Source organism: Megascapheus bottae, chromosome 13 (genome assembly GCF_031878675.1).
Source record: "Megascapheus bottae isolate mThoBot1 chromosome 13, mThoBot2.hap1, whole genome shotgun sequence".
NCBI lineage: Eukaryota > Metazoa > Chordata > Mammalia > Rodentia > Geomyidae > Megascapheus > Megascapheus bottae.
In genome coordinates, this window is record NC_143521.1 from 3,278,606 (window position 1) to 3,305,626 (window position 27,021).

At 38.8% G+C, this 27,021-nt stretch overlaps 2 protein-coding genes and 1 pseudogene across 3 annotated transcripts in view; 2 read left to right on the forward strand and 1 right to left on the reverse strand.

Moving 5' to 3' along the window:
* Spmip2 (sperm microtubule inner protein 2) overlaps positions 1-12,282 on the forward strand; it is a 107,999-nt gene extending 95,717 nt beyond the window's left edge. The window contains exon 5 of the mRNA XM_090343187.1: positions 12,111-12,282. Within this exon, the coding sequence (XP_090199313.1) occupies positions 12,111-12,146 (36 nt within the window). The 3' untranslated portion in view covers positions 12,147-12,282. The remainder of the gene's footprint in view (positions 1-12,110) is intronic.
* Positions 5,959-27,021, reverse strand: part of Fnip2 (folliculin interacting protein 2) — a 155,233-nt gene continuing 134,170 nt past the window's right edge. For both annotated transcript variants that reach the window (XM_090343185.1, XM_090343184.1), the window contains 3 exons: positions 13,986-14,186; positions 9,188-9,303; positions 5,959-7,202 (listed from right to left, as the gene is read on the reverse strand). In XM_090343185.1, coding sequence (XP_090199311.1) covers positions 7,124-7,202; positions 9,188-9,303; positions 13,986-14,186 — 396 coding nt within the window. In that variant the 3' untranslated portion in view covers positions 5,959-7,123. The remainder of the gene's footprint in view (positions 7,203-9,187; positions 9,304-13,985; positions 14,187-27,021) is intronic.
* Positions 21,201-21,560, forward strand: LOC150055424 (small ribosomal subunit protein uS10 pseudogene; annotated as a pseudogene).

The window sequence follows — 27,021 nt, forward strand, 5'->3', positions numbered from 1 at the left end:
CAAAAATCGAACCTTGATCATGCACGCGAGGCAAGCCCTCTATCACTAGGCCAAACTCCACGCCCCTGTTACCCCTTTTTATAACAAAAGAGCACAAGAGGTTTTGGAGCTGCCATGGCCATGTGCTTGGATAAGTTGCAGAATTTTCTTGGACTGCGTGTGTGTGTGTGTGTGTGTGTGTGTGTGTGTGTGTGTGAGATAAGTAGGATGAGGGATATTGGTTTCTGTTCTCAACTTTTTGGAGAGTCAAGCAAAGCATGTGTAAGCATGCATTCAGCATCCATCTCCTGAGGTATACATACAACTGCTGTCCTGTAAGAACAATCCCACAGCACAATGACCTTTGCAGTCATCAGCATTTTAATATTGAGTTTGACTGTATGAGAGACAAGGGAATAGCCCAGGTCTATAGATTCTTGTTGCCTACACCAAGTCTTCCAACTCAATCCAAGAGTCTGAACACTACTTAACCTGTGTTACCACTAACTTAATGGACCAGTCATCACTTGTGTCCCCTTGAGACATTTTGTGAGGGAATTATAGGGGTTTGACCCTGGGGAAACTGTGGAAAAGGGGGAGCTCAGTTGCCTATATTCCTGTGTGGTCTGAATTCTGGGTTAGATCTCTGAGATGGTTAATTTCCATGGAAAGCTTGGATTAGTAGCCTTATACCCATGAACTAATTCTAACTAGGATTAAGAATTATTGTAGGTTAAATCATCCCATGTTCACTAAATTCAAATTGATGTCTTGCTTTTGCATTTAATAGTTTTTAAGATGATTTCCAATTGAAAGGAAATTTAAGAACAGTTCAAATAATCCCTTCTATACTTTTGATCTAGACCTGTCCACTATGAATTTTGTTTAATGTGCACACACAATTGATGTCAAGGTGTACTTCTTCAGAACAAGGATGTTCTCTCACATAACCGTGTTTATAATTTGAAAATTTGGAAAGTTGAGCTGACACATTTGTATCTAAAACATAAAGAAATTTTACCAGCCAACTTATGCCTATAATCCTAGCTAGCCAAGTGTCTGAGAAATGGAGGAGATTGAGGTTCAAAGCCAGAGTGGGCAGAAAAATTCACAAGGCCCTATTTCCAAAACAACCAAAATAATCAGCAGAAACCCAGACTAGGGATGTGGCTGAAGTGGTAAAAACACTAGCCCAACAAGAAAGCTGAGCAAAAGGGTGAAATGTTGAGTTCAAACTCTGGTACTAGCAAAAATAAAAATGATTGGTTTTACAATATTCCCCAATCCACTATTTATTATTTGTGTTATTGTTACTTTTCTCATTGAGGGCTGGCACACTTCCCATGGTAGGCTGGAAGAAACACAGCCATGTGCTGTGAGTCACACAATCAGATGCAGATTATGGCTCAGTAGGTCTATGATAGGTTTGTGATTCCACATTTCTATCGATTCCAGGCTATGTAGTTAGTTATTACTGGTGGCAGACCTTGAGTATCAAAGTACTACAAGATGTGACAATGAACTGAATTTTGAGTTATGAATTGGGAACTAGAAGAAGATCAGAAAGGATAGATTTTTCAATGTTATAGTTTATGTGATCTAATATGGCTTGGATATTCAAGTGCAAAGACAGTTCTGTGGGGCAAGCCTCTAATCCCAGCTACTCAGGAGGTGGAGGTCAGAAAATTAATCGAATCCAGGAGATTAAGGTTGGCCTGGGAAACTAGTGAGACCCCCATCTCTTAAAAGAAAATATGAGGGTTTGGAAGTGTGGCTCAGTTGGATCAGTGCTAACAAATGAGTGAAAGTGGCAGGTACTGAGTTCTGATCTTGGATCCTAAATTTTAAAAAAAGAGTGCAAAGAGTATCTGGGGATGAGGCTGGAGATGTAATCTGTTGTGTCACTCGAGTACAGGACACTAAGGCAGTACTTGAAGCTTACTGGGCGGATGACAAGGTCAAATTTTCATTCTTGAAATATTTAGTCATCAGGGTGTTTGATATGAAAGTGAGTTGAACTCAGAAAGCATTTCAGTAACTCAGGTGAAAACAGAGGCAGAAACAAAGGAAATGTACATTGTAGATAAGCAATGCAGCTGAGCTGCAGACCTGGGAAAAACTTCAGAGACCATGGAGGGGAGGAGACAAACCCTCCAATCTTGACATAAGAGGTGTGCAAGAACAGCCAGGTGGCAGAGAGCAGACAACACAGGCAGAGCAATGAAGATGCTTAGCTGACAGAGGATTCAGGAACATGATGAAGGGACCAGACTTTAATGTGGGCAACACTTTTTTTTTTTTTAAACACAGAATGTGTTATGCAGGTCTGTAAGATCTTCACTAGTGGCATGATTTTAAGTGTGCTTCAGGGTACAGAAAAAAAAATACTTGGGATTTTCAATTAATCAGAAAGAATTCTGAAATACTTAAAACTTCTTTCTATAAAGAAAACATAATGTAATAGGATAATACACATTTTTTTCCCTGAGATCATGGGTACCAATGTAAATCATCTCCTTTCATAGAAAATATTTTGTGATACCCTCTTTATTATCCTCAAGTAAAATTCATATAATAAACCTTAACTATACAAAGTATAACAAACCTGTATAATGCCTAGCTTTTTTTTTTTTTTTTTTGCCAGTCCTGGGCTTGAGCTCAGGGCATGAGCCCTGTCCTTGGACTTTCTCAAGGCTAGAGCTCTAGCACTTGAGTCTCAGCACCATTTCTGGCTTTTTTCTATGTATGTGGTACCGAGGAATTGAACTCGGGTCTTCGTGCATGCTAGACAAGCACTCTACCACTAGGCCAAACTCCCGGCCCTAGCTGAGCTATTTTTAAAATAGATTTTTTTTTTTCATGGCAGTACTGGGACTTGAATTCAGGGCCTGGGCACTGTCCCTTAAACTTTGTTTTTGTCAGTAATGAGGCATGATCTTTGGGCCTGGGAGCTGTCCCAGAGCTCTTCAGCTCAAGGCTTGCATTCTACCACTTGAACCACAGCACTACTTCCAGTTTTCTGGTGGTTAATTGGAGATAAGAGCCTCATAGATCTTTGTGCCTGGCCTGGCTTTGAACTGTGATCCTCAGGTCTCAGCCTCCTGATTAGCTAGGATTACAGGCATGAGCCACTGTGCCTGGCCCCTTAACTTTTTTGTTCAAGGTTGGTGCTCTCCCATTTGAGTCACAGTTCCAATTCTGAAAGTCATTCTTTAGTAGGAAAAACATGGGGGCAGCAGAGTAGATGGCTAACAAGTGTGCAGATGACCACATCTATAACACACAGCCACTCCATGGAGGCAGACAAGATGTGTGCACAGAAGGCTCTACTTCCAGAGTGGTAGTGGTGCAGTACACTTTCCAAAGTCCATCAGTTCTCAGAAATGCCCAAATGACCAGTTCTTGGTGCAAGAGCCAAGTTGTATTTGTAATAAGATAAAACAAAGTATTAACTAATTTCTCTTAATGACTTTTTTACTTCCAAAGTAAAACCTTCCCACAGAACACAATTTTCAACTTAGATATTACAAACAGATCTGTCACCTCCCATGAATGACCAGTGGGACATTTAATAGCCACAGAAGCTGGCCCCCGGACTATACCACACAGCAGAATGTGTTTCTATTTATCCCCTCCCACCATGCACTGATGGCTCTCATACATCACGTGTGCTGCAAAAGTGCCCAATGCTTATAAAACATCACTGTCAAACCCACTGGCTTATATGTACAAAGATCCTGCTTTACTGAGTTACTTTGATACTCTACCTTGATTAAATATTACAAACCATATCCAGCACCACAAAAATGGTTAAGATAAATTTAAAAGGTTTATTGCACCAAATGCCACCAAAAATGGACCAAAATAACACAATTATGAACAAGAAAATTTGTTCATAATAATGAACAAGAAAAAAAATTCCACACATTGACACTGGTATCCATTCAATTTGTCAAAAATATGTGTTATTAATTTCTCTTTATGGAGTTTCAGCAACAAATTCCAGATTTTCTCCTTTTTAAACTACCAATCAAATTCAGGCATATTATAATCTCACTTTCTAGATTTATGGTTCACCAAATTTTGCCATTTAAAAATTAAAACAGTTGGGCTTGCTTGATTTAGACAAAAGGCATATGAAAATACCATTTCCCCAGAGCATAACACAAACAAAAGGTTCACATTAACAGAGAAAGACGTTTTCAATTTAATGGTGAAAGTATGCATAAACAAAATGTTCCCCAGAGTATGCATTAGTGGAAAATCCAGACATTTAAAAGAATTTGAGGGTCACTTTATATTCATGTATACAATCAATTCTAGCATAGAACCTAAGAAGCTAACACTAAATTTATATAAAATCTGAGAATCTAATCATAATAGCTCAAACAATGGTTTAGAATCTTTTATTAGCAAATGGTTGTAATTTCCTTCCTCCAAAAAATTTCCTCCCTCCTGAAAAATATGTTGTTTAAAAAGTTGTAATATGTAAACAGCAGTTCTATGGGATGTGAAAAGATTTTTAGTTATTTTCATTTAAAAAAAAGCACATTTCAGAAAATGGATTGAAGCCTGTACAAAAAGCTATTTAACACTGATAAATTAAAATACTTTGGAATTATGCACAAATATGGAAGCTACATTTTAAACTTTCATTGTCATGTTTAAAACATACACAGTTAGCTTTACATTCATTTCACTTATCAATTTATTAAAAATAAAAACTGCAACATGCTAGAAAGAGGCCTGTTACAGGAACATTTACATATCTGCTCACCTCACTAGCTTGCTTAAGAAAGCAAGAGCAACAACGAACTCGACAGTAAGACGTAGAGTTGAAGAAACCCTAAAGGTGGAATCCTGTCAACTGAGGTAGATTTCTTCATTTTTTTTTTTTTTCTTGAGAGGGGTATGGGAAGTTGGGAGCCCTTTCTCTACTCTTCAGCTGTGGCAGAAGGAAGCCATTGAGTGTTGTGGTGTGTGTGTGGGAGAGGGGGCAGGGGCCCAAATCCCTAAGAGGTTTCTTCATCTTTGCATTAAGGAAGAAACTGAATTTAAGAGGGAGCTTGAAATGTTCACTACATAGAAAGAGCAGCAGCATTCTAGGTATGCTTCTGCAGGCAGCAGACACAGGATTTGACACTGAGTGGAATCCTAAGGGGTCTACAGCCCCCGTGATCTCTTAGTACACATGTTCGGAGTGACTTTTGAAACATCAGACCAAGAAGAAAATTCACTTTTTATGTGTAGAGTTAAGAATCAGCCCATGTGGGATGGAACTAATTTTCCATGTGCCACTAATGGATACATGAACATCATTCTGATTTTGTACTGAGTTATTTTCTCTGAAACCCTTAAAGATGGTAAATGAGGCAAAGTGCCCACAACGTGTAAACAAGGAAAAGGAGCTAGAGTGAAGGGGAATACTTAGGCTAGCACAGAAAAGCTAAGACTAGTTTTGACAGCTTATTCACATATGAAGAAAAGCAAGACTGGGTATGCTGAGCCAGAAGGCAGGCACAGCAAACAATGATGTCATGGAAAGAGAAATGTGAAAATATCAAACTCGTGTGAGGCCAACAGGAAAGGAGATAATGCTAAAAAGGGTGTAAAACTTAACTTTTGTAAAAGATAAAAAAAATAAAGTGTAAGTGCCTCGAAGCACCTCTGTCTACTCTGACAAAGCACAGAGAGGGCACAGTAGTACTTTTGGCCTATTCCTAAGAAAGAATACAGCATTTGTGTCAATTGGTACAGCTTCCAAACAATTTACTTAACTTTGTCTATTCTTGTACAAATGCAAGTGGTAGTGAGGATCCGGATTTTACGATATATAAAATCTGAAGCCTTTTTAACTTCAAAAGAGTTAGAAATAGTCTACCTTCTTAGTATAAGAGATATGTGGAAAGTGGTGAAATTAGTGCTAATCAAGTTTTGCTTTCCTAGATTAGCCTCTATTATTGAATGTAAGTCTTACTTTACCCTAGATGTCAAGATATAATCTATTTCACTGTCAGTTAACTAGGTTTCTTTTCTGTTAACAGAAAACTGGATTTTTAACAGTTGAATCCTTCACTTTGGTAGGCTTTGTGTGTGACGGTCAAGTTGTTTTTTTTTTTTAGAAGGATGTTTTGAAAAGGACATGAAAAAGATGAAAAGGTATAGAGTAGATACTGTAAAAATTCCCATGGTATGCAGATTGCCGCTCTAGTCTAACTTACTTGCTTTCTGCTGCAATTTCACTCCTGCACACCCAAGATAGCTGCACCTTTTAAAGAAATAGTCTTATATTAACTACTCTTAGAAGAAAGTGGCTCTGACTGGAAGAATTTACCAACAGAAACACTAGAGCGTATAAGTAACTTTGGCAAATGGCCTTTTTGGAAAAGGCTGCAGAGCTCTAAATGACAGGGTCAACACCTTGGGTCAGGCTGCATTCTGCTTTGCAAACTACCCTAGATGCAATGAGGATGCTACATTGGCTCTTGGGTTATTGCACCAGCATCCACTGACTTACTTATGGCTGCCTCTGAGAATAAACTCTGAGAACTCAATGAGAGCAGTAATTCCCTACAGCATTGTTTTTCTGACAGACAATCCTCTTTCACCTCAAATGGTAGCTGCTAGAGCCATGGGACTGGTGATGGCACAATGTGGCTTCCTTCTTGTCACCTGTGAAAAGCAAAGTCCTTATTCTACCTGCCTTAGAAGTACACACTGGGTTCTCACCAGGTTGCAGCCTCACCCTTCAAGTCTAGAACATTGTCCTGTTACAATGTTACATATGCTGTTTGCATCCTACCCCAAATTGCTTGCCATTATTCTGCCCAAACAACACAAGGCTATCTGCAACAACTGCTTAGTGTTTAGTGTAGTGCTAATGTCTCCTCTGAACCAGAAATAACACTCTATTGATTCACAGGTGACCAAATATCCAAAGTGTTTCCGAAAATCACAAATTCCATTGTGTCCAGTAAACCTAAGTCTCCCAATGAAGCATCCCCTTGAAAGCAACAATGCAACCGATGGAATGACTCTATGTCTCGTCTTCTTATGCTGTTGATGTCACAGAGAGCATATTCCTTTCTCCTGCAATGGAGAATTTGTTTATCTTGTTTCAAGAAGAATTGTCCTGAGCATTAGTTTATAAAAGTATTTGAGCCACATAAGGAGAATGAGTGCTGGCAATCGCTGTTAGCAGAGGCAGGTCATTAGATTCAATCCTGAAGATTGAAAACAGAAAAGAATAGTACTTTAAAATAACACAGTAATATAGGAAATCATTTTCAGGTACCTCATCCATTATCATTTAAAACTAATGATAAAGCATGATCTCCCAATGGACTCTGTCCATAGATGCCAAGGGAGATAGGCATAATGTAGGGAGCACAAAGCTGTTCTCTCTGTGAAGGCCCACTCAGCCATCAGCATGTGACTTTTCTTATTCCCTGACTTCTGTCTACCATACTTTCAGGGTTTTCCATTGTCCCTCACTCCTGCAGACTGTCAATGCTCCTGCAGACTGATCTGATAGCTTGGTTCAAGTTAATCTAGGGGAATGGTAAAAATGGTCACCATTACAAAAACCTTGTGGTCTGTTCCTAAAGGCTGTGCCCCTCAGATTCTCCCTGAGTACTCAGCCAGTCTCATCAATGGACATGGCTTTGCGCTCTTCTGTCTGTTTCTCTGTCTCTGTCTGTCTGTCTGTCTGTCTCTCTCTGTGTCTCTGTCTGTGTGTGTGTGTGTCTCTCTCTCTGTGTCTATGTGTCTGTCTCTCTGTCTCTGTCTCTCTCTGTCTCTGTCTGTCTGTCTCTCTCTGTGTCTCTGTCTGTGTGTGTCTCTCTCTCTGTGTCTATGTGTCTGTCTCTCTCTCTGTCTCTGTATCTCTCTGTCTCTGTATATCTGTCTGTCTCTCTGTGTCTCTCTCTTTCTCTCTGCTGTGGGTCTTGAACCCTGGGCCTGAGAGCTGTCCCTGAGCAATTCAACTCAAGGCTATCACTCTACTACTTTGAACTGCAGTGCTACTTCAGGTTTTCTGGTGGTTAACTGAAGATAACAATCTCAAAGTCTTTAGTGCCTGGGTTGGCTTTGAACTGACATCCTCAGATCTCAGCCTCCTGAGCAGCTAGTATTACAGGCATGAGCCACCAGCACCCAGCTGGCTGCCTCTCTTAAAGCAGAGGTGGAAACTACAGTTGCTAGCAAAATGCTGCCAAGTGCTATGAGGAGAAAAGAATTGGACTGTTCCAGTCTGAGAAGTAACATTCTTAGCAACAATGTTTCTACAATCTAAGAGTATAGATGGATGGATATCTGTCAGAATGGAGAAAAACTGGGAAAATGTCCTAGAAATAAAAGGCTCACATCTAGCGATGGGAAACTTGGTGAGGCAGGATTACAGTATGTGACTGCCATCAGCCAAACAAAAACAAGGAGGGGGGGAATACTTTTTAAATGCAGCATATAAAACATAAAATCAAAAAGACAAATTCCAAGAGCCAAGCAAAATAGTATGTCCTGGGTATAAAAGAAGAGTCTGATGTAAATGCAAAGGCCTGAATTTTAAAAACAATCATTTAATTAGCTGGCATGGGAGAATTTAAAGGGTGACATTAGAGACATGATATTTTTAATTCTAAGTTGAGAAATCATCACCATGGATAAACAGAACAAGTACCCATAGACACAATGGCATTTTTGTTAGCTGCCTACTAATCAGGAAAACAAATCAGCATTTCTTCTAGAGAAGATGTTGCAAGTGCTCTCTGGAAGATGACATGGATTAGTAACATGAGCAAGTCTCCCTATCAAAGGGCTTAGATGGAAGAAGTATAGGAAGTAGACATGCAGACAGCCCTTGGAGTTTGAGGGAAGCCCTGTTCCTTCTCAGACAGCTGTGGCTCTGGTATCTTACGGAGTTACTAGAAATGGACAAACAGGATGGGTAAAATATTCCCTTACAAGAATAAAAGCAGCAGGCAAAAGGCTAACATAAAAGTAACCCCAATGCAAATCCTGAAATTGTTTCCAGGTGTGAATCCAGGTGTCAGACTCTAGGAATATGTTGGTCATTTGAGAGCTGTGGCTCTTCATATCCGAGGGACCCTGAACATTGGACAAAACAGGGCCCACAGATGTAGGATGGCACAGGCTAATGAGCTGAGAGACCAGGCTAGAATGGAGAGTGACAGACCTTCACAGTACTCACCCCAGGACAACACCCAGTTCTTTCACATGTACTCTTGTGTGTCCCCGAAGGTATTCAGAAAGCATTTTGCTTTTAAGGTACATCTCCTGCAGTCTGTCTTCAAGATGCATGATACACTGTAAAGTCAATAACATTCACAATGAGGGCTACAATTTTTCAGTCTGCAAATATCATAAAAGTTTTATCGTTCCTTCCAAATATACTTTAAAACCTGTTGGGAATGATGATACATATTTGTAATCCTAGTACTTAGGAGGTGAAGACAGAAGGATCTTGAGTTTGGGACCAGGTGAATCTACACAGTGAGTCCAAGGTCGGCCTGAGCTATAGTGGAGTAGCTCAGTGGTAGGACACTTGCTTTGCATGGCTTATGACTGTGGGCTTAATCCTTGGTAACACACCCAACCACACACACACATGACCAAAAAACCCCATCACTAGAAGTATTAGAACAGGTTTTTATAAAATGATAATCTTTTAAAAATACAGTATCATTGGGCTGGGAGTTTGGCCTAGTGGTAGAGTACTTGCCTAGCAAGCATGAAGACCCAGGTTTGATTACTCGGTACCACATACATAGAAAAAGCCAGAAATGGTGCTGTGGCTCAAGTGGTAGAACGCTAGCCTTGAGAAAGCCCAAGGACAGTGCTCATGCCCTGAACGCTCAAGCCCCAGGACTGGCAATAAAATAAAATAAAATAACCAAAAAATACAGTATTATGCCAGCGTTCAATGTTTTTTTCAACTGGTAGACTTTTCTACCTGGGTGGACTTGACTATTCAAATCAAAATCTTTACAGGATTTATAGGTGTGAGCCAGTGGTGCTCAGCTCATGATAATGTTTTTAAATTTTCCAAGTACAAAAATTTCTTACCTTTAAATACTTTCTAATAATACTTTCTAATAATCCATTCCCATGTTAAGAATCCTTTATTGATCTTTTTTTTTGTATGTATATATGCCATGACTTAAGGCATGAACTCAGCCTAGACAGTGTCCTTTAACTCTTTTTGCTTAAGGCCAGCACTCTGCCATTGGAGCCACAGTTCTACTTCTGACTTTTTTTGGTAGTTAATTAGAGATAAGAGACTCATGGATTTTCCTGCCTGGAATGACCTCAAACCAAGATCCTCAGATCTCAGCCTCCTGAGTAGCTGTGATAACCAGGCACGAACCACTAGCACCCAACGTTGACATAATTTTATAGAGAAATGATTCCTGAGATGTGAATTTGCCATTATTTCTTTAACTGCAGAGCTATTTACATTTGTGTTCTAATATTATATAAAGAGTATATTTGATTTGTTCTAATGCCTTATCACAGACTATTTTGGCCCAGAGTACAAAAAGGTCATTTGGAACTTTTTATTTTGCTTTCAAGATCATACTTTAATTAGGTCTTTAATAACAATAAAGATGCAATTATATTTCAGGACATCTTTACCCTTGGAAATGTGTCCAACTTCACTTTCTAGAGAACAGCAACCATCTGTGTTTTTCACCAGAGGCAAATGCTTTTGCATTTGGCAGGCAGAGTTATGCAAGCATCTCCAGTGAGACACCTGATTGCTTTGGCAAGGGCAACCCTATCATACATAATTTTCTTCTACATCATTAGGCCTGTTATTTTCAAGGTAAAAAAGATTAACAGATGCATTTGGAAATGTTGAAGTTGACCATCTGTGCTGATCAGTGACAAGGAAAAGTATCTGTTAGTGAGGCACTCTGTTAGGTTTCTTACTGGCTTGAAATCTTAAGTGCATGTGTCAGGTGGATGAAACACAACTGCTAGTAAGTAACAGGCAAAGCCAGGAGGATTTCACGAGTTCTCATGGAAATTTTTCCCAAGTCAACAGAGTTAAGTGGTTGTGGGATTCTCTCTCTCCTCTCTCTCTCTCTCTCTCTCTCTCTCTCTCTCTCTCTCTCTCTCTCTCTCTCTCTCTCTCTCTCTCTCTTTCTCTCTCTCTCTCATTTCAGTTCTTTAAAGGAGGAAAGCATAAGGATCCTTCATTATAAAACAGTTAATTTACAGTGTCTTCATACTCCACATGAAAAGTATACGGCAAGACATGGAAAGGAGTATTCTACTCTAGGAATATCCATAAATGTGAAATTTAAAGCAGTTTTTTTTAAAAAGCTTTTAAAAAGCTTTTTTTTAAAAAAACCCTTAATTTTCAAATAATACTGTTGTTTATTCCCCTTCTTTTTCTGGAATTTTTGTTCCTGAGACAGATGTATTCAATTTTTAACTTCAAAAACTTTAAATAGCTTCTTTCTCCTTTTATCTGAAGGCCCTAATCACATATATTTTATTTGAGTAATATTTAATATAAACTTCAGAGAAAATTTTGAGGGGCTAGGAGTGTGGTGGTCTAGTGACAGAGTGCTTGTTTAGCATGTACAAAGCTCTGGGTTCAATCCCTTGGTATCACATACACAAAAAAAGCCAGAGTGCTAGCCTTGAGAAAGCTCAAGGATGGTGCTCAAGCCTGGCCAAAAAATTTTTTTTCCTTGGGGCCGGGAGTTTGGCCTAGTGGTAGAGTGCTTGCCTAGCATGCACAAAGGCCGGGATTCGATTCCTCAGTACCACATACATACAAAAAAGCCGGAATGGTGCTGAGGCTCAAGTGGTGGAGCTCTAGCCTTGAGAAAGTCCCAAGGACAATGCTCAGGCCCTGAGCTCAAGCCCAGGACTGGCAAAAAAATAAATAAAAAATAAATAAAAAAATTTTTTTTCTTTGATGTTGGTTTAATAAGACACTCAGTTTTATATTGTGGTTAAGCATCATTCTATTCAAATGAAGAAAAAAGAATAAGTTATGTCTTTAATAACTAACATGTGACATGTAATGAGAGCTATGTATTTCAGAACGAAATATTGTAAAATACTGTGAAGTTTACTATATCCTCCTTTCCTTACAGAAGAGGCCATGTGCAATCAACCCAATCTGCTTGTAAAAGAAAGCTGCTTACAGGGAAAGAATGAAAAATTAGGTCATAACCTATGAATGCTTTTTCTATTACTCCTGGGACAGACATCCTACAAGAATATTCTTCAGTTTAAAGCCCAAATAAAAGTTTTTGTGCAAAGATTGATTTTTTGTTTTTATAGACATCAATACTTTAATTAACCAACATATTCATACCAATAATAGCTGTTTACTGAGAGTTTATAACATCTGCCACTCTTCTAAGTGCTTTACATAAATTACCTAATTGTCTCATCTCCATAAGCACATGAGATATACTCAATTATCTCTCCAGCTTTGCAGACAAAGAACATGGAGGCTTTAAGAGGTTAAACAGTTAGCAGTAGACCATGGGTCTGACTCTAATGCCTGTGTTCTGCCTGCCTCCTAATGTAAATGTACTGTTTTTAAAGCATACTGTATTAACACTGTGCTTTGACAGCTTAAAAAAAGTATTCAAGCCAGGCACAGCTCGCACAGCTCACACCTGTAATCCTAGCTACTCAGGAGGCTGAGATCTGAGGGTCATGGTTCAAAGCCAACCAAGCTCTGAAGAATGTGAGACTTAGCTCCAGTTAATCTCTAGAAAATGGGAAGTGGGGCTGTGGCTCCACGGGGTAGGGTGATAGCCTTGAGCTGAAGAGCTCAGGGATAGTACCCAGGCCTATAGTTTAAGCCCCATGACCCACAAAAAAAAGTATTATTCAATCACTAATTTTCACAGAAGTCTCACAACACACATATTGTGCCACCTTCATTTTAAAACAAGAAATCTGAAGTTCAGAGACACTCAGGACTGTCCACCATCAAACAAGTACATCAAAGAAACTAACCCAATGATGCTCTGGAGTTTTCCTGCCCTGCCAAACTGCCACTGCCTTTACAACAGCCATCATTTTAGAGAACATTTTCAAAAGAATGTAGTGTAACTAGATTCCATCAGAAGAACTCAAGAAAATGACTGCTGGATTAGTAATTAGAATATTTAGCTTCCTACTTTGCTGATCAGTAGCTTTTTAATTTTCCAAGGCCAAGAGGGAAAGAGGTTTTGGTTTGTGGCTATACCACAAAAAAACAACTTTGAACAGAGGGAGACTAGGTAGCAACCTCTTCTAGCTCTAGATGTTTTTCCTAGTTTCATTCCTCCCTTCCTGAATGAAGTTCCTCTTTCAATCTCCCTTTGTGTGCACACATACATAGAGGAAATAAGAGAGGGACAGAGTGATTTGTTATGTATATGTTAATTCCACTGCCATAGAAGGAACTGCTGATAATACTTTTTAGGCTTTCATTTGTATTTTAAATGATATAAAAGTGATCTGAAAAGCCCAGTTGGAAATTAACTATTGATAACATCTTATAAGTACTTACATAGTACATCTTGCCCAGACTTCACATTTCAGTTTCTACAAGCCATAGCTATTTTATACTTTTATGATTTTGTGAGGATATCAGTGAGCACAAAACACCGAGCAAACCCTTCAGAAAGTAAGTATGCTTAATATTCACCTACAAAGGGAGAACTAAGGAATTTTCCAGTGGAGAACTGAGAACTTCCTTTTATGCTCTTATGCCCCCTTCCTTATCCCTTATTCATTCTGTCATCCTTGTTCAAAATATTTCAGTACTCAAATAACAGCCATTCGTCTTGCAGGAAGGCCATCAATACTAAGATACTTCATGTTTGCTGGTTTTATGTTGCATGTTCCAGTTTTACTGAATGCTAACCTCCACTTATAGTAAAACCTATGTGTCTGAATATAAAACAAGTCAAAGTGTTCAAGTATTTTATTACCTATATTTCTTTGATATGAGAGCCAATACTTACAAAATCAGCAGGGAGATGAAGCTTGTACAGCTGTAAAATAGACTGAAGTAAACCGGACACCTGACTAGAGACCAAGACTTCCTGGCCCAGCTTCATGTTGTCTATCATTTTCCTCTGACTTGTGGCCACCTGGACACTCCACTTGTCTGTGTCTGCGATAATGCAGACAGCCTCAGCTATTGGCTCATCCAGCACTGGATGCTGAAACAGAAATGCAGGAGGTTGACTTTCTTCACTCCAGTGATACTCAGAATGGCTTTAAACAATTTGGAAGCTGACAGTGAAAGCTACAGGGATGCACAGCATCACTGCGACTCACATAGGAGCATCATAAAATTTTTACTTAAAATTCAATAAAATTACATTAATCATTATTTTCCTCTTGCAACCAGAAAGTACACTGTGAAGTATTCTTAAATGTTCATACATAAGCAAGAAGACATGTGTCTTCCTTACATCCCAGGATATTAAAATTCATCTTTTTGAAAATAAGGAAAATCAAAATAGAGAACTGTTCTTTCCCCAATTACAAGTTTGGGCAAAGCAACTCGGTATTATATTTACAGTTATAGCTTCATTTATTTAGAAAAATTAACTGTGTGCAACGTCAATTATCTCTAATAATCAGCTAAAAATGGCTGAGGGCTGATCAACACACTTAAAATCCTCATTAATAAATTGTACCATGGAGAAAACATTGAAGGAAAAGGTCTTAAAAGATCTAATTACTTAAAACTGATCAAAGCACAATGGCTAGCATGTCTCACAAATAATGCCTTCTGACATGTATTTTCTACTATATTTATGTGTGTGCGCGCATGCGCAAGTCTACATCACAGCAGGAAGGCCATTTTAGTCCCCAAATCAAAAAAGAAAGAGGGTGAGGATACAAAAAAACAGCAGCAGGGCATTTTTCTAATCCTCAGTTCTCAAAAGAAAGACCATTAACCCACTTCTCTCATTCAACATCCTTCACCTCCCTGTGCTGGTCATTTGCTGCTTTGGGCTGAAACTTCCTAGAAGTAAGTTCATTCTATTTTCCTGAGGAGAGAGGCCTTGCTTAGATATTACCCAGTAGGTGTATGTTAGAGATCTTCTTTTCAGGGTGAGTCACATGAACAAAGCCACAAAATTAAATGCTCTTTCCCTAGAGGATTTTGTTAGGAACTATATTCTGAAAATGGTCAGCACCACCACAATACTCATTTGGATAACAATCAGTGCTAAGATCTTCTTTAGCAATTCATGGTTCCTGAGTCTGGTCTAGAGATACCTTGGACCAGTTGCCTTGTAATTGGTCCACAGCCAAGCCTAATTCTGTGCTCTGCACTTACCAAGTCTACAAATGTCTAATATCCTCCCAACAAAGTTCTTCCTGCTTAAGTTAATACAGGACTAGTTCTGCTAATTACAACAAAGAAAAAAAATATAACCCTATTAGACCATCGTTACCTACAATTTATGAAACACACAAGAAGTGGGATGACTGCAAATACCTATCAAAGATGTAATTTTAACAGAGGATGGAACTCTCAGGTCCTGGATTCTGTTAATAGAAGGGGAGTAACTTTGTGTTTTTCTCACAATTGAGGAAGTGACTGCTAAGCTGGTAGAACCCTCATTTTTCCTATACCATATTCAAAAAGAGAATGTTCAGGGTTTATACTTTCACCATTGAAAGGAAAAATAATAAGGCAAAGCAATAGTCCAATATGTACTTAAGCATACATACAAATAAGGAATTTGATAAAACATATTTTAATTGATCAGGTCTCAATTCCCAAGATACTTCATTATACAGGTTAGTTAACTACAGTGTATTCTCTTACCCATGACCCTTTTACCTCACTCTTCTCAAATATGCAAATTAATATTCATTCTCCAAAATAGAGATAAAGACACAGAACTTGAGTTGGGAATGTAGTTCTGTGGAAGAATACTTGCCTACCAAGCATGAGGCCCTGACGCCATCCTCAGCAACACACACACACACACACACACACACACACACACACACACACACGACTTCCCCTTAAATCAGGTATCATAAATTCACAACAGGATGACAATATGATTTCAAGAAATAATATACCTACTATCTGACGAATGTAACCATAACCCTTCTATACAACACCCTGACAACAAAAACAATTGAAAAAAAAGATGGCAATGATATATCATCGATATTATGCTTGTTCTTTGACAATGAAGAAAATAAAGATATGACCAAGACATGTGAAAGGGTATCAATGTATGTGAATTAATGCACCTTCTATCTGGCAAATATCATGTAACCCTTTTACTAATTACAATAAAAAAATAAAGATATGGAAATGAAAATATTTGCATTTGGAACTCAAGTTCCTTCATTGCTTGAGTTACCCAAGTTATGGTAATTATTTTTTGTTATGGTAATTATTATTGGACACAGGCCAACATGTATATAGATAAACACATGTTAGTCATCTTCTATGATGAGAAAAAAATTTTAAAATATCAATTTGTTCAATTAATGTAATATATCATATCAATAGAGCTAAGGTTAAGAATCATCATTTCTCTGGATGCCCAGAAGGCATTTGACAAAACACAGCATCCACTCATGATGAAAACACTGGAGAAAATAAGAATAGGAGGTACATTCTTTAAAATAATTACAGCCGTATATGACACACCTACAGCCAGTATCATAATAAATGGAGAAAAGCCTAGAACGATTTACCTTAAAATCAGGAACAAGACAGACACTTCTCTTCAATATTGTGCTGGAACCCTTAGCCAGAGCAGTAAGGCAAGAGAAGGACATCAAAGGGATCCACATAGGGAAAGAAAAAATTAAACTATCCTTATTCCCAGACGACATGATAACATACCTGAACAACCCAATTAATTGCACTCCTAAACTCCTAGAACTAATAAATCACTTTGGCAAAGTGGCACAAAACAAAATCAACAATACACAAACAGGAGAAATCAAGAAAACAATATCCTTTACAATGGCCCCCCAAAGAATAAAATATTTAGGAATTAACCAAAGATATAAAGGAGTTATTTAATGAAAACTATAAAACCGCTAAATAAAGAAATCAAAGAGGATATCAGGAAATGGAAAGACATCCCATGCTCATGGATAGGGAGAACCAACATAGTGAAAATGGCCATACTGCCAAAATTGATACACAATTTCAATGTAATCGCCATCAAAATCCTAAGGACATTCTTTACTGAAATAGAAGGTGTAATCCAAAGGTTCATATGGAATAACAAAAGACCTAGAATAGCCAAAGCAATTCTAAGCAAAAAGAGCAATGCAGGTGGTATTACAATACTGGACTTCACACTCTACTATAGAGCCATAATAACAAAAACATTTTCATATTGGCACAAAAATAGATGAGAAGATCAATGAACATAATAGAAAATCCAGAAATAAAACCACATACCTATAGTCAACATATATTCAACAAAGGAGCTAGAGATATACAGTAGAACACACACAGCCTATTCAATTATTGGTGCTGGTAAAACTGGGCAGCCACATTCAAAAAACTAAGTATTGACCACAGCCTGTCGCCATGCACAAATATTAACTCAAAACAGATAAAAAATCTCAATATCAGAACTGAAACTCTGGAACTGCTACACGACAGAATAGGAGAGACACTGGAACTCATAGACACAGGCAAAAACTTCTTGAACGGAGTCCCAGGGTCATAATAGAGAGGAGAGACTTGACAAATAGGACTACCTAAAAATAAAGTTTCTTCACAGACAAAGGCATAGCTACTATAATAGAAAGACAGCCAACCAACTGGGAAAAGATATTTACCAATAATACATTAGAGAAATGCTTACTATCCAATATCTATAGCGAACTCAAGAAACTAACCCCCCCACCCAAACCCAACAAACCAATCACTAAATGGGCAAGGGAACTTAAGAGAGACTTATCAGAAGAAGAGATTAAAATGGCAGAAAAGCATATTAGAAAATGTTCATCATCTATGGTCATACAAATAAAAACAACCCTAAGATACCACCTTATCCCAATAAGAATGGCCAAAATTTTGAACTCAGATAATGACAGTTGCTGGAGAGGTTGTGGAGAAAAAGGAACCCTACTACACTTCTGGTGGTAATGTAAACTAGTTCAGCCACTCTGGAAAGCAGTGTGGAGGTTTCTTAAAGAACTGAAAATTGACCTTCCCTATGATCCCACCATACCAGTTCTGGGCATCTACCCTGAACATCATAACTCAAGATATGATAAGGATACCTGCTCGGCTATGTTCATCTCTGCACTATTCACAATAGCCAAGCGATGGAAACAATCCAGATGCCCTACTGCAGATGAATGGATACAGAAAATGCGGTATATGTATATATATATGCACAATGGAATTCTACATAGCCAACAGACAAGATAAAATAATGGCATTCGCAGGGAAGTGGATGAATCTAGAGCAAATCATGTTGAGTGAGACAAGTCAAGACCTAAGGAACAAAAGGCGCATGGTATCCTTAGTATGTGGCTATTTGATCCAAAGAGTACAAGAGCAAGGACTCAATATCTGCATACCCAATGCAATGGACATTGTAATAGAAATATAAACACAACTACATAGACATAAAAACCTATGTCTCTATAGACATGTTTTATTTCATAAATTAATATGTTTCTATGACAAACCCTTAGCCTAATTTTGATTAAGTTCTAAAAACTAAGTCCCAGTGATTGTATATAGAGATTCCCTCTTTGAACACTTGTTTGTTAAACCTGTCATTTGAAATATGATGTAAAAATCAATGTTAATAAATTCTTTAATAAAAAAAAGGAGTACACAAGTAGAGGAGAGGAAAGGAGAAGAAAGGAAAGAAGTTGAGAGCAGATGAAGAGAGGAGATGAAGAGAGAGAAGCAAGTCGAGAAGAAGAGGAGGAAAAGGAAGGAAAAGGGAGGAGAGAGGAAGAAAATAAGGCTAGGTTAATTTTGCTTTTATTTATTTTATTTAAAAAAATTTAGGGCCGGTAGTTTGGCCTACTGGTAGAGTGCTTGCTTTGCAAGCAGGAAGACCCAAGTTGGATTCCTTGGTACCACATTCATAGAAAAAAGCTGGGAGTGGTGCTGTGGCTCAAGTGGTAGAGCTCTAGCCTTGAGAAAAGTCCAAGGACAGTGCTCAGGCCCTGAATTCAAGCACCTCAACTGGCAAAAAAAATGTTTTACTGTAAAGGTGGTGTACAGAGGGGTTACAGTTACACAAGCCAGTTCATGAATATATTTCCTTTTGAACAATGTCACCTCCTCCCTGATTCTCTCCAGATATTCCTCCTCCCATCTCTTTTCCCCTGCAACATGGTGTCTAGTGACTATTACCCCAAACTGATTCTCTCTATTGTTTCCCTTCCTCTCTCCACATCAGGTAGACTCATATACAAGACAAAGGGTAAAGAAATGAAAGACAGTGACAAAAGGGAATAAACCAAAACCCAAAATGGAGAAGAGAAGAAAAAAGAACTGCAAGGAATATAATAAGAAAACCCCTTGTTTCTATTTCTTGGGGTTCATTTCAATCACTTTTGCTTCTTAAAAGGAATCAACCTCCCAAACTAACTCCAAAGAAACAACCATCCCAATAAAAGATGGACCAAAGATTTAAAGAAAGTCTTCTCTGCAGAATAAGAATGGTCTACACACACATGAAAAAATGCTTGACATCTCTGGCCATAAAATGGAAATCAAAACAACTCTAAGATACCACCTCACCAGTTAGAATGGCCATTATCAAGAAATCTAATAACAGATACTGGCAGGGATATGGCCAGGAGGGATCACTACTACACTGTTGATGGGAGTACAAACTCATTCAACCACTAAGGAGGGCAGTATGGCAGTTCCTCAAAGACTAAATATAGAGTTCCCCTATGACCCAGCAATTCCACTACTTGGCATTTACCCAATCTTCCAGAAACAAGGACATACTAAATCCACTAGCACAACCATGTTCTTTGCAGTACTATTTACCATAGCAAAGATATGGAACCAACCCAGATGTCCCTCAGTTGATGAGTGAATCAACAAGATATGGTATTTATACACAATGGAATTCTATGCTGCTGTCAGAAAGAACCACATTGCCCCATTTGTAAGGAAATGGAAAGATTTAGAAAAAATCATATTAAGTGAAGTAAGCCATGGTTTCCCTCATTTGTCATAATCAGTAGAAACCTTGGGCTCTCCTAGCAGAGATTTACAATAGAACAAAACCTAGATACATAAGGCCATATAGTATGACACTAAATGAAAGGACCTCCAGGATATAGAAACAAAGCCATATAATGAGTGATTGTTTTCCTTAATGTACTATGTTATCTCTCATCTCTTTCACTGTCCCTTAGTTATCACATATTGTTATAGTACTTTACCTTATTATCTGATATATTGCATATATGTTTATTTGGTTATTTGAAATAGGATAGGGAAGGGGGATAACAAGATGAGGGGTGGAGGGAGGGAAATGGGGACCAAGACATGAGAAAGAGTATCAATGTTTGTGAAGTAATACACCTTCTATCTGGTGAATATAATGTAACCCTTCTAATAATTACAATAAAATATATGAAAAAAAGGAAAAAAAATCATTAGCTAGGCATGGGGCACATGCCTGTTATCCTAGCTGCTCAGGAAGGAGACACAGAAGGATCTTGAGTTTGAGGCTACCCCAGGTAAGGGCACTAAAGTCCTTAAAAACAAAATTTTAAAAAATAAAGTCTTGCTGAGTTCTAGTGGCTTACAGTTGTAATTTTAGCTACTCAGGAGGCTGAGATCTGAGGCTCACAGCTTGAAGCCAGCCCAGGCAACAAAGTCCATGAGATTCTTACCTAACAAAAACTTAGAAGTAGAACTGTGGATTAAGTGGAAAAATGGTACCCTTGACACAAAGCTCAAGGACAGTACCCAGGCCCTGAGGTGACGTCCCAGGTCTGGTGTGCGCGCACACACGCGTACACCCTAAAAGGGCTAAAGGGAGGGTTCAAAGTGGTATAATGCTTGCTGCCTACTATGTATAAAACCGGGTTAAAAAGTTTATTACTACTTTTTTCTGCGGGAGAAGCGACTGTGTGTGCGGAGCTCCATCTCGGCCGCTCCGGCTCCTGACTCACCACTGTTCACTCTCACCAAGGAACAAGTCAGTCAGTCAGGAAGCTGTGCCTCAGCCATGGCCTTTAAAGACATGGGGAAAACACCTGTGGAACTGGAGGTGGTGATTCACGGGATTCGGATCACCCTCACCAGCGGCAACGTGAAGTCTCTGGAGAAGGTCTGTGCTGACCTGATCTGAGGCGCCAAGGAGAAGAATCTCAAAATAAAAGGACCAGTGCACATGCCTACCAAGACTTTGTGAATCACTACAAGAAAAACCCCTTGTGGTGAAGGTTCTAAGACCTGGGATCGTTTCCAGATGAGGATCCACAAGCGACTCATTGACTTACACAGTCCTTCTGAGATTGTCAAGCAGATAACTTACATCAGCATTGAGCTAGGAGTGGAGGTTGAGGTCACCATTGCCAATACCTAAGTCAAATGTTTTTAATAACTTGATTGTTAAAAAAAAAGTGTATTATTAGCCAGGCGTGGGGGCTCACACCTGTAATCCTAGCTACTCAGGAAGCTGAGATCTGAGGATTAAGGTTTAAAGCCAGCCTCCCCACAAAAGAACCTGAGAATCTTATCTCCAATTAACCTCTAGAAAATGGGAAGTAGGGCTTGGCTTGAGAGTAGGGAGGTAGCCTCGAGCTGAAGAGCTCAAGGACAGAGCCCAGGCCAAGTTCACATCCATGATCCACCAAAAAAAAAAAAAAAAGTTTATTTTCCCTCTAAATCACCACTATCTCTGATGAACTAGGGCCTCTGATGAACTAGGGCCTCTGATGAACTAGGGCCTCTGATGTTTGGAAAATGAAAAATTTGAAATACTGAAAAATTTGAAATACTAACATGAAAAAGTCATTCCTGGGCTTTTCTCGACTTCATGATTTCTCCAACTCAGAATGAGTATGCAACATATATCTGCTTTCTTTATAGTCAAAGGCCTCCGAAAGTTCTGCCCATCCCAATTTTCTGGGTGGCTGCGTAACACTGGAAATGCTATAGCCATGGTGGGCTTTCCAAGGACACTGCTGGGATCCATGATGCCCACAGGAGGCTAACAACTATGCAACTCAGCAGGGACTGGGGCCAAGAGAACACTAGAAGTCAGCAGAGTAGCAAATGGCAGTAGTTGATGCCAGTCTCATCAGAAGAATAACCAGCCATTACTGCTTTCTGTACTTCCATAGAAACAATCACTTATTTAGTCATACCTTGTCAATCTCACTTATCTCAACTATTTTCCTATAAAACTATTTTTCCAAAAAAAACAACAAAAAAAGCCAAACAAAACATTAATTTTATTGATTTTCTTGGCTGTCTGTTGAATCACCATAACAAGTTCAAGTTCTTGGATAGATCTCTTGAGTATACAAAGTATGCTGCCTCCAGGAACAGGCCTGAAGACCAATGGAATAGAACTGAGGACCCAGATATTAAACCACAGACCTATGGCCACCTAATCTTTGACAAGGGAGCCAAAAAAATAGAAGGGAAGAAAGACAGCCTCTTCAACAAGTTGTGCTGGCAGAACTGGTTAAGCACCTGCAGAAAACTAAAGCTGGATCCTTCTTTGTCACCTTGCACTAGAATTAACTCCAAATGGACCAAAGACCTGGAGGTAAAAGCTGACACACTGAAAACTTTACAGGAAGGAATAGGAAATACCCTAGGCCTCCTTGGCACAGGTTGAAACTTTCTTAATAAGGACCAAGAATCACAACAAATCAGAGAAAGGCTGGATAAGTGGGACTGCATTAAACTGCAGAGCTTTTGTATGGCAAAGGACATAGCTAGTAAACTAATCAGGAAGCCTACAGAGTGGGAGAAGATCTTCACCAACCAAACAACGGACAAAGGCCTCATATCTAAAATATATCAACAACTCAAAAAATTGAATCACTCCAAAACTAACCTCCAAAGTAACAACCATCCCATTAAAAAATGGGCCAAAGACTTAAAGAGAGTCTTCTCTGGAGAAGAAACAAAAATGGCCTATAGACACATGAAGAAATGCTCAACATCTCTGGTCATAAAAGAAATGCAAATCAAAACAACTCTAAGATTCCACCTCACTCCAGTTAGAATGGCCAGGATCAGGAAAACGAATGACAACAGATGCTGGAGGGGATGTGGCCAGGAGGGATCATTACTACACTGTTGGTGGGAGTGCAAACTCGTTCAACCACTATGGAAAGCAGTGTGGCAGTGCCTCAAAAGGCTAAACATAGAACTCCCCTATGATCCAGCAATTCCACTACTTGGCATTTACCCAACCATCCAGAAACAAGGACATACTAAACCCACTAGCACAACAATGTTCATTGTAGCACTATTCACCATAGCAAAGATATGGAACCAACCTAGATGTCCCTCAGTTGATGAGTGGATCAACAAGTTGTGATATTTGTACACAATGGAATTCTATGCTGCTGTCAGAAAGAATGACATCGCCCCATTTGTTAGGAAATGGAAAGACTTAGAAAAAATCATATTAAGTGAAGTAAGCCAGACTCAAAGGAACTTAGGCTCAGTGGTTTCCCTCATTCGTCATAATCAGTAGAAACCTTGGGCTCTACTAGCAGAGATTTGCAATAGAGCAAAATCTTGATACATAAGGCCATATAATGTGAAGCTAATTGAAAGGACCTCCAGGATATTGAAACAAAAGCCATATAATGAATGACTGTTGTCCTTAATGTACTATATTGTCTCTCATCTCCTTGGCTGTCCCTTGGCTATCTCATATTGGTATAGTATCTCACTTTGTTATCTGATATATTGAATTTATTTGTATTTGGATATTTGAAATTTGATAGGGAAGGGGGGAAAACCAAGACGGGTGAGGGGTGTGTGGGGGGGAAATGGGTACCAAGACATGTGAAAGGGTATCAATGTATGTGAATTAATGCACCTTCTATCTGGCAAATATCATGTAACCCTTTTACTAATTACAATAAAAAAAATTTAAAAAAAACAACAACAAAGTATGCTGCCTCGGCTTTACTTGAACTTCCAGGAAAAAGAAATATCTACAAGTTTTGGATAATCCATCAAAGACAATGATAAGATGGCAGATATTCACCGAAGTGGAAACTTAGTGATGACAAGCCTGGGCCTCAGTTTCTATGTCTGTAAAGTGGGACCCACTTAATTCATAGTTTCTGTTAAGGCTTAAATGAAATTTAATTTGCAAAAGTTTTCTGTAAGAAAAATGTGTGGAACATCTATTATTTATTATGTTAGTCATGTTTTCTGACATTCCCTCTATTCCCTTTTCTCTTGACCAGCCCCCATTAAGCCAATCAGCAGTGAAGTTGTAGACAACACTGACCTGAGTTTATACTCTGTCTTTTTAAAGTACTTCACTATTACTGTTTTCAGCAACCCGAAAATCCAGGCTGACATTCATCATGCAAACAGTAAAACTCACTTCCACAGGACTCCCCCCGCCCCCCTTTCACCAGGCTACAGGATTCCTGTTTCTCTTCACTCTAACTTTAGGGCAGAAAACCTTCTTCACCACCTTCTGAGAAGTACTCTCCTCTAGGGCCCAGCCTAGCCATGCAGTCCCTGGAAGCCTTCTCACACTTACATACACTCTTATTGCTCTTCCTTCCCCTATGTCGGCACAAAATGTCTAAGATTATTTAGTCACACACTGCCTTAACTCACTCTCAATTTCATATCCATTTGTCTACTCAGTGATTTTTAAGTACTTGAGAGAAATCATCTTCATTTTTCTCCCACAGCCTCCAAGATGAGTATAACCAAGTGCCAGACGTACTCAAAATACCAAATACATTCTAGCTATGTTGAGAAACTTAGTTTTAGATTTAATACAGATTGCACTAAGTCATACGCATAATTATTTTTCTTTCTTATGTACTAAACTTGAATAACTAGCAATTCATATGGTTGCCTATTTTAACTTGAAGAATAAGAAAGTTCCAGTCTGGAAAATCCCAAAGACCAGACTTTCAATTTCAGTTGAGTCAGCTCCTCTATTCCGGTTTCCTGCTATGGCCTGGCTTTGCAGCCTCATGAGAAGGGTTGCATAAAAATTCACAGTGGGGTCAGGAGTGTGGCCTAGTGGTAGAGTGCTTGCCTAGCATGTACAAAGCCCTGGGTTTGTACATGCACAGAAAAAGCCTGAAGTGGTGCTATGGCTCAAGTGTTAGATCACTAGACTTAAGAAAACTCAAGGATAGTGTCCAGGAACTGAGTTCAAACAGGACTGGCAAAAAAAAAAAAAAGGAAAAAGTTCCAATCTCACATATACATTTATCTATAACTCATTGCTTCTTCATGCCATTTATCTGTGGAACACAACCCTCCAGCTGTGCAGATCAATGTAATACTGAAGACAAAATACATAGGAGTTTTACAAGGTACTTTGGCATATCAGAAAAAAGAATCTAGGAAAAAGAAATGGGGCATGGCCCAAGTGGTAGAGTATCTACTCAGTAAGAGAATCAAAAGTCTAGAATCTCATTAAGTGTTTCCAACTTTCATCTTAATGGGTCTGCATGCACTCTTCTACGAAATTCTAGGACCTTGGCAAGGTCAAGATCTCTAGATGATCAGACAGGAAGAAAATATACTTATAGTCTCAATTACTGGCCAACAGGAACAAACAAAGTTGCCAATAGGAGACATTTTGCCTAGGAACTTTTTCATCTCAATGCTGCTGGGACTGCTCTGAATATATTCTAAGCTAACTCTTTACCAATCCTTAAGGATATCTCAGCCCAGATATGTATTCTGGTCAGCAGGAGGGCATAGAGCCTTCTGTACTCTGCCAGTCTTAAAGGCTGCACAAAAATCACAGCAGTGAAGACTAAACCATCATGGATGAATCTCTAGCAGCTTCTTTCAAACATGAAGGCAAGAGATGATTATGACTCAGGTGTCTTGGATTTTTCTTTGAGATATCATGATAATTGATTTGGGGTCTATTTGTAAACCATTAAATTATCTCTAGTAAGTTGTATCATTTCATTAACCTGCGAATTGAATAGGATGCTACATGACAACGCATCTTTCTGCAATGATTCTCATCAGTATGCTAATGCATCATGACTTACTAAGAACAGTTTTTACACAATTTGGAGAGAGACTTCTAAATAGTCATGCAAAGATGGGAAGAAGCATGCAGTGAAGTTTACCTCAATGTTTACTCTTAGTTGAATGTCCTCAGATCACCCTGTTACTGTTTTACTTCCCTAAGGGAGAGAAAGCCACTTATAAAACCACATTCCCCATGACCATGGGAAGCTGAGTAAGAGTCCAGGTCAGCCCAATTCACTTCTAGATGGCTGAGAGCCACATACAAGGACTATAGATGTAAGTGAATTGTTGAGTTTTCAAAAATGTTAACAAACGAGAATTCCTTGAGTTTCACATTCATCTAGAGAAAAAGAAACCTGGTTATCTCTTATTATTCTTAAATAATCTCATCTAGTACCAAGTCATTTAGAACATTTTTTAAATTAAGATTGAACATTCAGATATTGCTGACAAGCAGAACCTTCTATTAAAGTCTACCTCTGTGCTAGGTAAAGAGGCTCATCAACCCTATCAGTGGGAGGTTCCTGCAGTCCACTGAAGAACTCATGTACTAAATCCACCTCTGATCCCCACTGCACTACTCCAGCCAACTCCATCGCTTAGGTTTTCCTGTAGCCACCTTTTGTGTATCTTTTACTTCTGCATATCGCCCCTATATTTTCTTTTCATTTCTTTTTTAGATTTCAAACTCCTTGAGGACAGGAGTCAGAGTTCTGAGTGTTGCTAAATGTGGATTTGTTTGTATTTTCCCTACACAGGAGTCAGTGTGTTTAGTGTGGAACATTCCACTCATTCTTTATTTGAATATTGTTTGCTCTCCT